Below are 11,936 nucleotides of genomic sequence, written 5' to 3' on the forward strand. Positions count from 1 at the left end.
AGTGAGAAATTGAATCAACAATATTGAATGTATACTTAACTTTCCTTAAAAGGTATAGGTTTAATTGGTCTCCAACTTTCCTTAAAAGACATAGGCTTAATTGGTCTCCAAATTTAGGAGTTAGTGTCAAGTTCTTCCCTTTTTTAAAAAAGACTCAATTTCGTCCTTATGTGATATATTTACATCAATCAAGTCCATTCCGTTAAATTGACAGAAATAGAATTAAATGTTCGGTGATATGACAAAAAAGTCTGTCACTTTTTCCTCTCTCTCCTATGTAGGACGCAAACCCAACTCTCTCTCTCTCTTATTTCTTTTCAATTTAACTATGTTTCTGCTAATTTAACGAAATGTATTTGATTGGTACAATTATACTACATGAAGACGAAATTAAGCCTTTTTTAAATGGAGGGACGAACTTGATACTAACTCCTGAATTTGGAAAACAATGAAGCAATTAAGTCAAAGATATACGATAAAAAAACACTTACTCGTAGATTTAGTCATTATTCTTAGACAACCAAGTTCCTCTGTATAGACTTTCATACCATACATTGAAAAACAAAACACGAAATGGATGTAACCCAGAGAATTCAGTTGGCAAAAGAATCAATATGTTAGATTTATTCAAATCATAGCCAAATGAAGCATCATTATCCTTTGGAATAAGTTTAGGAGGTCCTGACGACTGTCTGGTAATGGCGAGTGAGCTTTGTCGAAACTAGGTACATAGATGCATCAATATTGGTGGTGATGTCCGACAATGCATGACAACTCCATTGAGAACAAAACTGCCAACATTTTTCACCACCTTTGTCGGGTGCACCATGGTTGACCTCAATGAAAATAAAACAGACAATATCAGTAGCAACTACTTACGTGGCAAGAAAAACAACACTCATAGCAAGTTGAATTATGTATGAAAATAAAAATTTATTTTATTTATAACAATCACTTCAATTACATTCTCTTCATTTTTATTTTGTAACAATAAAACTCATTAAAATGAGAAAATAAAAATTCAGTAAAACGAAAAAAAATAAATCTAAAATTATATTTTCTCCACAATTTTATCCTTAAAAATACACATTGAAAATGTTGAAGGGGAAAGAGATACTTATATTTCTCTTGGTACCGAAACATAATCTAAAAATAATATAATTCCTATGCTTTTAGATAAGTAGTTTACTAACAACTTTGATATAGTAAGATTGTAACTGTATTTTATTAAAAATTTATCAATACATTTAGTTACATAATTAACAAGGTGAAAGGTAATTTCTCATACAACATAGAAGTAGGGACATGATATAATATTGTCTTCTATTGACATTCCAAATATAAGATTGGAGCAATGAAATAAATCTCATATTAAGTAGGACAGCAGTTAGACAGTATTGACACGATTACAATTAACCCTTATTTCACCTTCATTAGGCCTAGTCAAAACTTGAACATTCCCAAGTTTCACCATTGACACTGAAAACTGGCTGGTGAAAAGGAAAGGTTGTGTTGCAAATGCTTCAACAAAAGGAGCTGTCCTTGCATCTGAAAAGAGAGACTGATCTGTTGACAACAACCCCACCTTCCTCATAAGGTTTGTATAATAGATTGTGTCAAAAGTTCTTGGGGTTATAACATCAAGGTGCACCAAATCCAACTCTGATTTACACCTCTTCCTCAACAACTTCAAGAAATACACATTGAGTGAGGGGTCAGGCTTTTGAGTCCCATTGAAATTGTAAATCCTGTCCATAACAGAAGAGCAAGTGCTCCTCCCAATTGTGTGTGAACCTGAGAGTGTGACCAAGTCAAGAATGTCTAACCCTTTTTCTTGGAAGAATGCAATAAGAGCTGTGATGTTTTCATGGCCATGGGGAACCAAATTGGCTTCTGTTGATAAAGAAATCTTGCCATCTTTGCGGCCAAATGGGACTTCCCAGAATGGTCCTCCAACCAAAAGAGTGGCATCTCTTGCAGCAGCAGTGAGAATATCAGCACAAGAGACTGTTTTTGGACACTTCCTCTCCAACTCAGCCTTGATATCATCAATCAATTGGAAACCTCTTAGGGTTTTGCTCTCCAAAGCAGTCCTCTCACTCCCTAGATGGTTGAGCAAAATTGATCCATCACATCCCTAATTTAGTTTGATCAATTCATGCGATTCATCAAACAAAGCAAATCATGTCACATTCACTTTAACTCAACACTGCTAATCGCAATATTAAAATATCAAACCAGAATCATATTGAGTCAAAAACATCATCATTTTTTTACTAAGTGTTTTCGAAGCTATCATCTACTTAAATTGTATAACTTATACTACTTAACGTAATTTATTTGATTTTGGACAATAAAAATAATTATTTTACTGAAGTAAAACAAATGACTGCAAAACTGTGTAGAAATGTGGACAAAAAATTAGTTTGGAGAAATAAAAGTGCAAGTGGTAGCATAGTATATCATGGTCCAGTCATTTATTGTATGTGTTTCAAGTAAGCTTTGATTATCATCATTCAGAAAATGACGGGACCAAGATCTTCACGTGTTCTAGTTTTCAAACCAGAAGTTAGTTCTATTCCCAACCACATCACACTTATTACCAACATCTTATAAAACTGGTCCAGCAATATCAAATACTGCAAATTTGTAGTGTTTTTTAGTACTAATGAATGAACCCCAGATTTAATTACTTTAAAGTATTTTTAAATCCTACTAAAAAGTATCTAAAAAGATTCTTAGCTGGTTTGCAGTGAAAAAAAAATTCTATAAATTCCTCTTGATCGAAAGTAAACTCTAAACGTCTTACCTGTATTGCAATCTTCTTTTAAATTAAATTTTAGAGAAAATTGCATTGTATTAGTTCCTTGTTACAATTATTTTTAGAAGTTGTATTTTTTTAATCAGATATTTGACTACAGAGTTAAAGTGATGGATGCATAAACCAAGAAGCACTTGGAAAATTCTAGTGCAGCCTATTTCAAGAAAGAAAGATAATGTGACATTGGAAACAGAAGATGCGAAATTTAAAGAGATGTTGGGTTATGTGATGAATTACTCTAACAGCACAGTCATGGAAATGAAGGCGTATGATGGCTGGGGCCAAAGTGGGGTCCTGCTTAACCCAAGCAGCAACCTTCTGTGAGATGATGCCTTCAGCATGAGGACATGTTGTGTGATAGTGATCAATGGAGAGAAAAGCCTCAGGGGGTAAGGACTTGAATGATTTATTGGGTGCAGTTGCTTGTGGAGAGATGCCATAAATGCTGCTCAACTTCAAAGGGAGCAAGAGAAGGAAAAGGGTGAAGTAGTGGAGCCTCATGTTTCACAAGTTTGCAATGCCAGATTGAGTTGGTTATGTATGTTTGCTGCATTAATTTCAGAGAGTGGTGCATGCATTTATGGTAGGGGTTGATGGTGAAAACGTGGTAGGCACTTTCTTCGTATTAAGGTTGACGTGCCAACGTGCTGGTTGATATGGCCCTAGATGTTGTTGCTTTTATGTTTGTTGTCTATAGCTAGCAGGTGCTATACTTGGTGCAGAACTAAGCAGACAACCTGGCTTGAGTTTTCCAATGTTGAAGTCAACCACTTGTACATGTTAAATTTAATTTTGAATTTGTACATTTTGTGTTTATTAATATCATTCTTTACAAGTATGCGTAGTTCTCCTTCTACCACCAGGTCGGCCAATTTTTTGGGGTAAAATAATATTTTGATCAGTTGTGATTTTGTATCAAAGCTGGAAATAAAAAATCTCATACTTCAATAAAAAGAATTTTCTTCATCGAACTATTTGTATAACAAGTTTTGATTAAGGATGGACAAAAAATATGAATTCAAAAGTTTAATCTATAATAATCTATATTTATATTATTTTAAGTTTATTTTTATGGATTTACCTCAAATTTAAATCTATAGTTTTGAACTTTAATTCCAATCCACTTAATTGAATTTGGATTGGGTTTAGATTTGATATTTTTTTTTTTTGGATTTTGAAAATTTAAAATCAAGGATCTTTAAGTCAAGCTTAGGTGTTGAGGACCAAGTCAATTCAAAGTCTTTTTGAGTCTAAGGTCGAACAAATTCGATCTAGACCAAAGGTTGAGCTAAATCAATTCAAGATGGAGGTTGAACCAAATCAACCTAGATAGAGCTAAGTCTGCCTGGACCAAAGATTAAGTCTAGTCGAGCTAAAATGCTAAGAAGACATGTGATAAAGAGTTAAGTCAATTCAACCCAGGTAAAGAGAGAGACAAGTTGGGTCTAACCAAAGGTTGAGACGAGTCATATTAAGTCAAAGTTCATTTGACTAAGCTTGGATCGAAAGTCGAGGTGAGTCAACTTGGGCCAAAGCTTAAGATAGTTAAGTCAAAGATTCAGAGGAGTTGACCATAACCAAAGTTTGAGGATAGTTGACTTGAGCCAAAAGGTGGAGTCGAGTCATTAGAGGCTCAAAATTCAAGTTGAATTAGCTTAGGTTAAAGAAGTAATCACAATAAGGCATTTTAAGCCAAGAAAGTGGATTGAATTGGCCTTTTTGTATAAAATTTGTTCTTTTCGATAACTATAAAAGATCTTTTTATAAGATCATATTAACTATAGGATTCAACAATGAATAAGTTATGGATTAGACATTTCAAATCTAAATAAAAATTGAATGTTAAAATTACGATAGTGAACTTTACAGCAATGTCACTTAGGTATTTTATATTAATTAATTTAAAAATCTAAGAATAATTAATTGAACGATTCCTTAGATAATCAAATGAAGAATCACATTTTAAAAAAGCGGTGGAATCAACTTATTTTCTTTATTATTATTTTTATCTCTTTTTATCTGTTTTCCTTTTTTATTTGTTTCTATCATTATTATTTTTTCATTTAATCTCTTATTTATTTTTTTTTTATCTTTATCTTCTTATATTATTATATTTGATTGACTCTTTTAGTGTATAGATTTTATAAGAACTAATTTTTTAAAAATCAATTTCATATTTGTTGGAAGACGACTTAAGATTAACTTTATCCTTTCTATTTTATTGGTTACTACTGAAATTATTATAGTTTAAGAGTATAAATTTGATTGTGTCAAGGATAATACTATCAAATCTGACGCTATTATTGAGAAACATAGATAAATTTTTTTATCATTTTGATTCTTATTTTTATCATATATATATATATATATATATAAAAGCTAGGAAAGAATAAACTTGGACTTTTCTACAACACTTTACAAATAACATATGCTTCTTTTATATGAAAATATAGAAATTGTACCAATACATAAGCCACCGAAGGGGACAAAATTAAAATATTAAAAGGAACCATAAACTTTAAAATAACAAGCCCTTTTATAGAAAAATGTTAAAGGAAAAATTATTTGAAGCAACATCCTAAAGTGCAATTTGAAAAAGAACTCAGTCAATTTCCTTAAGGCACATGATAATTTACCATATTTAAACAATTAATGAAACCAAAACACAATAAATTAGATTATTTTCTAATTATACATATAGACAATTAATGAATTAATGAATGAATAAAGTAATTAATTAATTAAATAATTAATGCAAATCTAATACATTATCTTTGATTGATCCTGTGATAAACAAAAACAACATTGCAACATCAAACAAACCCATCAATTCATTTTCCCTCCTCCTCGAAAGCAAAAGACTTTGAAGTTTTGTGATGGGTAAGAGGGCAGTGTTAATAGGATGCAACTACCCCGGAACAAAGGCTGAATTGAGAGGGTGTGTTAATGATGTTTGGAATATGAAGAAGTGCCTCATCAACATATATGGTTTCTCAGAAAGGGACATTGTTCTTCTCATTGACACTCATCATTCCTACACTCAACCCACCGGCAAGAACATCAGATTGGCTCTGTCCAAGCTTGTCCGGTCCGCCAAGCCCCGCGACGCGCTTTTCGTCCACTACAGCGGCCATGGCACACGTCTTCCGGCGGAATCCGACGACGAAGACAATACTGGCTATGACGAATGCATTGTTCCCACAGATATGAATCTCATCACTGGTAGGTTAAGTCTTCAACATTTCCCCAGTATATTATGTTTTGATTAAGAAATTATTGGTTGAGAATTATTCTGTTTGTACCTTGATTAATCTTAAGAGAAACGTAATTAAATTTATTTATTTATTCAAATTCGATAGCAAAATTATTGTTGTATACTTCGATGATACTATTACGTGGTTCTAAATTTGGTAAATGATTAATACAATTGAGTTCAGTATACAATGTAATATTCCAATTTTAACATTTTACTACTGATAAAAAGAAATGTTATAAAATTGATAAAACAAAAAGATTTGTCTCAATTCATAGATATAATATTAATATGATTATCTAGAAGAAAAATAATTATAATAATAAATATATTTAAAAGAGTTAAACATAATTAATAGAAAATCAAGAAAAAATTCTCTAACATTACCGTTCTCCACCACAGATATACTTCAATACATATGTTTCGTTTGTTCAAATTAATGATTATTGGGAAAGAAATAAATAACACATCAAATACAATACAGAGACCAAAAGATAAATTAGAGTTCAAAAGAAAATTTCATAAACAATTTAACATATCATATATTAGTTCAACATTTATAAAAAGTAAAAAGTAATGTCACTAATAGTTTAGTTTTGTATAAATTATAATATTATTTTATATTTTATACAAAATTCTATGTTTTTTAACACTTAAACAAGATATTGAAACGATAAAACTGTCACGTGAGAGAACATATAAATTAAATGTTAGACATTTAGTTAAAAAATATTTAAGTTTTGAGTTTACATGGAATTTAAACTTTAATAATTCTTGAGTTATTTTCTTCATTTGTTAAGAGAGCATTATATATGGATCAAGTTGTTTATTAACTTTGTGCAATTAAATTCGCTCCAAAAAAGAAAACATCAAATTCAAAATAAAATAGCAATTTCAAGTCATAAAAAGTTATTTATAGTTTATTGGTAATGGAAAACTTTTAAGCTCGAAAAAATGTAGAAATTCCTAAGTAATGTAATGCTTTTCATACCTATCAAGTTTTAAAACATAGTTAATGCAATAACAAGGTTTCTTAAAATTTTCGTGAGTCTCACTTGGAAAACATAAATACCGAATAAGAACAAAAATTCACATATGATAACGTACCACAAGAAATTCATCAAAAGAAAATTTAAAAAATTGTGTTAGCAGAACTTCAATTTTTCTTACATTCAAAATATTAGTATATTTACAACAAATTACGATGTTTTCAATTGTCAAATATTTGGAATGTAAAATCCATAGAGGTATTATATTGAGTGATTCTTTGGGACTGCATGCTAACTTGTATTTTGTGTGCAACAGATGATGATTTCAGACAGCTTGTAGACAAGGTACCAAGAGGTTGCAATATAACAATCGTTTCCGATTGCTGCCACAGTGGTGGCCTAATTGAAGCAGCAAAGGAACAAATAGGAGACAGCACAAACGAAGAAGGCTACGTTTCAACCTCTCTATTTCACTTCAAAAACTTCCTTCATCGAAGCATGCACCAAGAACAACAAGAAGAAGAAACCACTGTGAAGAACCGATCTTTGCCTCCCTCAACTCTCTCAGACATACTCCAGCAGAAAACTGGCAACGACATAGAAACTGGGAATCTAAGGCGTACACTCTTCCACATCTTTGGTGAAGATGCAAGTCCCAAAGTGAAGAAGTTTTCAAATTTAGTCATGAACAAACTCCAACATGTAAAAAGTGGTGAGAGTGGAGGGCACAGAATTGAGGGTGTGAGTGATCTTGCTCAAAAATTCTTCGAACAGAAGCTAAATTATGATGGTGATGAGGTGGGAAAACGTGGGGGAATCAGGAAAGAGGAGCATGCTGCATCAATCAAGCGCAACGTTTTGGATTGTGGGATTCTGCTGAGTGGTTGCCAGAGTGACCAAACTTCTGCAGATGCATGTCCTGCTGGGAATTCTGGGTCAGCTTACGGGGCTTTCAGCAATGTGATTAGAGCTATAATTGAAGAGAGTGAAGGAGCAGTGACAAACCGGGAACTTGTGCTGAAGGCTAGGATGATACTTAAGAAACAGGGTTTTTCTCAGAAACCTGGTCTCTATTGCAGTGACAGCAACGTTAATGCTCCCTTTGTCTGTTGAATAGATGATTAAGAATTTGTGGGGTTTGGTTTGGCAGTGTTAATTGGAGACCATTTAAAACATGTATTTTTTTTCTGTGATTTCAATTTTTTTAGTTAGAATATTCAAAACTTAAAACTTGGTATCTTTGCTTAAGATGAGACGTGATTTTCTATATGGATCTGGCTGGTTTGTTCTATTACCTCTAGATAAATGATATTATCTATCCCTTAAACCTCATGTTAACTCTAATTAATTTTTAGTACAACTGTGTTTTTCACCTAATAGACAACAAATCCTTCAGATCGATTATACGATGTGATTTAACCTAAAGGTGAGTTGCGTGATATAGAATATTCGTAACTTGTATATCGTTTGATTTTAATATGGTTTTATGATTGGGATCAGTTGGTGTTGTAATTGGAATCATTGTGTCTTAGGGTGAAGCAGAGGCTTTTAGAATCAGTTTGTTTTGCCAGCAACTTGAAAGGTGAGTTGGCTCTTTGGATTGATTTTGAAATATGTTTAGGAGTGGTATAATGTATTTTTGAATGAGTATGTGTTTATTGTTGTTCTCTGCAGTGAGAGACTACCTTGTATCATTGGCTCTGTTCCGTTTTGGTTAACATCAAACATAAGCTTTATGTGTAGTTACTTTATGTGGTCTCTGTTCAAAACCAAAAAAAAAAAAAAAAAATCTTTTCTTTAAAAGCAAATAGAAAGATGATTGTGAGTTTTATTTTTTCATTTAAAAATTTATATTGTTTTTAAACCAATGAGTATTTATACATTTAAAAAAAATTGCGAGTATCCAATAGATAGACATTATTTATGTTGCATTCTTAACTCCTAATCAAGACGACATTATTTAACTATAGAAATGGGCACGTCCCTTTTTTGCCGATGCTAAACGCAACATTCTTGTAAAGTTTTCAACATTGCGAGTATAATAGTATGTTTTAAAAAAAACATTTTAAAGTAATGATTATAGTCTAGAGCAGCAAAGAAATGTTTAGACAAACTATAAAATTGTTACCTATATTAAACCATAAAAAGAAAATACTTTTTCAAATATGAAAATAAAATGATATATACAATATTATTTTAAATTTTGTTTGCATATTTAGGGGACTATATTTTAAATAATATATTAATAATTTTATTATAAAAATATTAATTAAATAAATGTATTATATTAACATATAGTTGAAATAAAATGAAATAAACAAAGTTCGAACTATTAATTAAAACATTTATAATATATAATGGAATTTAGAGTTTCTACACATATTTTAAAATTACATTCTAGTATTGTCTACACCTTAAAAGTAATTAAAAAAAAAATATTATCATCAATTTGAAACAAATATTCATGTTGACGCTTTTGGAATCACACAAGTGCTTAAATTTCATAATGTTGTCAAACAACCACATGCTGAGCACCCTGCACCACTAGGTTGAGTGCCACGGGGTTGAGCGGTGGCATAGTTGATAAGTCAAAATGGATTATTTAAACATGTTTCTCATGGGGTTTTGGAGATTCTTTTCCTCCTATACTTCATTCTTCACCTCAAACGACTAAGAGAGGCTCTTGGAGGGTGTTTGGGGTGCTAGGAAGCTCTTCCACTCCTCCTTGGGTCTTTAAGCTTCATCAATGGTGATTTTGTCCCTTTTGAGTTGAGGAAGAAGATGAGTTACAAATTGGAGATGAAAATGTGAAGGGGAAGTGAAATTGAAGCATGGAGCAGCTACAAAGAACCTTGGGAAAAGTTGTGCACCTTTTTATGGTTTCAATTTCTTCCTTATTTCTCTAAGTTTGTAGAATCCTAAGTTCTCCACCATGGAAGGCTTTTCTTATTTGTTGAGATTTTTAAACACATGAAATTCTCATATATTTTGTGATGTTAGTGATATATTTTTTTCCAATTCATGTTAGTATTAAATTTATATGCTTTATGCTTGCTTTGGTTTGGTCACCCATTCATGATTTGTGGCTCTTGATGTATTGTGAAATATGATTCGAATCTATAACTGAAATTAAACACCTAATAAATGAAATTGAGATGTTTATCAATGCATGAGTATGAAGTGGATAAATTCTAATCTTAATAGTTGTAAATACTCTAAGTTAAATTTCTTGCACACCAACTGTTTTATAAAAATACCAAAAAGAGCTTCTTGTGTTTTTTGTGAACTTTTTGGTCTAATTGAGTTGTGAATGGAAGAGTTGTAATGTGTTGCACAAGTCCCTTAGGAGAGAACGATATTTATCACTTGCTACACTACAATTGGTACACTTGTCGTTGGTTTTGCAACCAATAGTTACATGTATCATAAACGGTTTAACTTTTTATTAGACATTATCCGTGATTATACACTCTATTATAATTCCTTATAGTGTTTAGCGCTTATCAAACATTCGTTAGATACTCTTAATGTTAGACGCTCATATATCGTTTAAGGCACTTAATGAGTGGCGTTTAACGCTTCTTATATTTTATCCTGGACGATTAAGCATTATTTCGTTTAGACGTTAAACTTCAAAACAAGATTTGCTCAGATGATCTTGTCTTAACACATATTTCATTTCTTCTTAAACTGAAGTAGAGACTCTAATTGCATCAATAGTAAAGAGGAAACACTAGTGTTGCATAAATAGGTTTTTAGTAGTTACAAAATGAGAAATATGATAATAGGTACAAGATCGAATTCCTGTCCCCAAAGAAATGGGCAAGTCATCAAGGTCAAGTTCATAGTTAATATTGAAGGAATTTTCCAAAGGTTCAAAGTTGTTAAAAGAAGGAGCACTTACTATCAGGTTAGATGGTTGGTGCTTTCTTGCATCAGGTTAGGTTACTTTTGTCTCCTCTAATATTGTATACAAAAGAAATTTTCTGGATGAACTAATGTTTGAAGTTGTCGTTGACACGAAAACAAATATGTTATTGTTAGGAGAAGTTTTAGAAACATGATTAATTTCTGGAGTTGACCCTGACTTGAGAACAATGATACCCTTAGGTGTAGTTTTAGAAATATCCATATGATATGTACTAGGAGAAGTAAAGAATACTAATAATAGTAGTATAAGTATGAGATAATTCTTGAAAATTGGACAAAAGAAGACTCAAGAGATTAAAAAGATTTGACTTTAATATGTCACATAAATTAAATCATACATTAATCCTCACAAACTTTACTTCCAAATTCATTTTCACTAACCTTCAAATTTATTCGAATAAACAAAAAAGAAAATTATCTTCAAATTCTCTCAAATCCACTTAATTATTCTCTTCCAAATCTTTTTAAGTGAACAAGACATGGACTAGACGATGTACTTGTATTGTTTATCGCATATGCAAGATGTTGCATATCTTCCGTTGGACGATATGGTAAAATTAGATGGTCTAACCTTTAACAAAGTTTTATTGAGTCAAGTCTCAGTTCATCTATCTCTTTTCATTTTTTATATTTCTCCTCAACTAAACATATTTAATGGTTATTTTTCTATTTATTTATTTTTACTCTTTTCATTTTTTTTCTGTATAAGTTATTTCTCTGCACTGTATGAATAGAGTATTAAAGTTCTAGAGGATATATAGCTGTTAAAAAGGAATATTTGCTTCTTATTCACCTCTCCTAGCCCTGATTGTAATTCAGTATTGTGTACTTCGAGATCAAAGACCCTTTGATCACCAAAGAAAAAGAATTAAAGTTTTATATACTTCATTCGTTCATTATATACGCACCCTTCAACACGCAAGGTCATTGCCACTAGTTAAAT

General features: G+C 31.5%; 2 protein-coding genes across 3 annotated transcripts; one reads left to right on the forward strand and one right to left on the reverse strand.

The window, feature by feature from the left end:
• Positions 1-739: 739 nt before the first annotated feature.
• LOC106761784 (peroxidase 7-like) lies at positions 740-3,389 on the reverse strand. Of its 2 annotated transcripts, XM_022780336.1 has the most exons (3): positions 3,059-3,389; positions 1,429-2,137; positions 740-836 (listed from the first exon to the last, which is right to left on the reverse strand). In XM_022780336.1, exons 1-3 carry the CDS (start codon positions 3,320-3,322, stop codon positions 805-807), a joined length of 1,005 nt encoding a protein of 334 aa, XP_022636057.1. In that variant the 5' UTR covers positions 3,323-3,389; the 3' UTR covers positions 740-804. The 2 variants fall into 2 exon arrangements, with proteins under 2 accessions (XP_022636057.1, XP_014500837.1); XM_014645351.2 differs by lacking the exon at positions 740-836 and having other exon boundaries at positions 1,182-2,137.
• Positions 3,390-5,697: 2,308 nt separating this feature from the next.
• LOC106760573 (metacaspase-6-like) lies at positions 5,698-8,176 on the forward strand. Its single transcript, XM_014643994.1, has 2 exons — positions 5,698-6,043; positions 7,380-8,176. The coding sequence occupies exons 1-2, from the start codon at positions 5,698-5,700 to the stop codon at positions 8,174-8,176; spliced, it is 1,143 nt and encodes a 380-aa protein (XP_014499480.1).
• The last annotated feature ends 3,760 nt before the right edge of the window (positions 8,177-11,936 follow it).

Source organism: Vigna radiata, chromosome 5, assembly GCF_000741045.1.
Source record: "Vigna radiata var. radiata cultivar VC1973A chromosome 5, Vradiata_ver6, whole genome shotgun sequence".
NCBI lineage: Eukaryota > Viridiplantae > Streptophyta > Magnoliopsida > Fabales > Fabaceae > Vigna > Vigna radiata.

Bases quoted from the DNA above. Each gene is read 5' to 3' on its own strand.
- LOC106760573 (XM_014643994.1), top strand. From the start codon at position 5,698: ATGGGTAAGAGGGCAGTGTTAATAGGATGCAACTACCCCGGAACAAAG. The intron at 6,044-7,379 runs GTAGGTTAAGTC...TGTGTGCAACAG, and splicing joins AGATATGAATCTCATCACTG to ATGATGATTTCAGACAGCTT.
- LOC106761784 (XM_014645351.2), bottom strand. From the start codon at position 3,322: ATGAGGCTCCACTACTTCACCCTTTTCCTTCTCTTGCTCCCTTTGAAG. The intron at 2,138-3,058 runs GTAATTCATCAC...AAACTAAATTAG, and splicing joins TCCATGACTGTGCTGTTAGA to GGATGTGATGGATCAATTTT.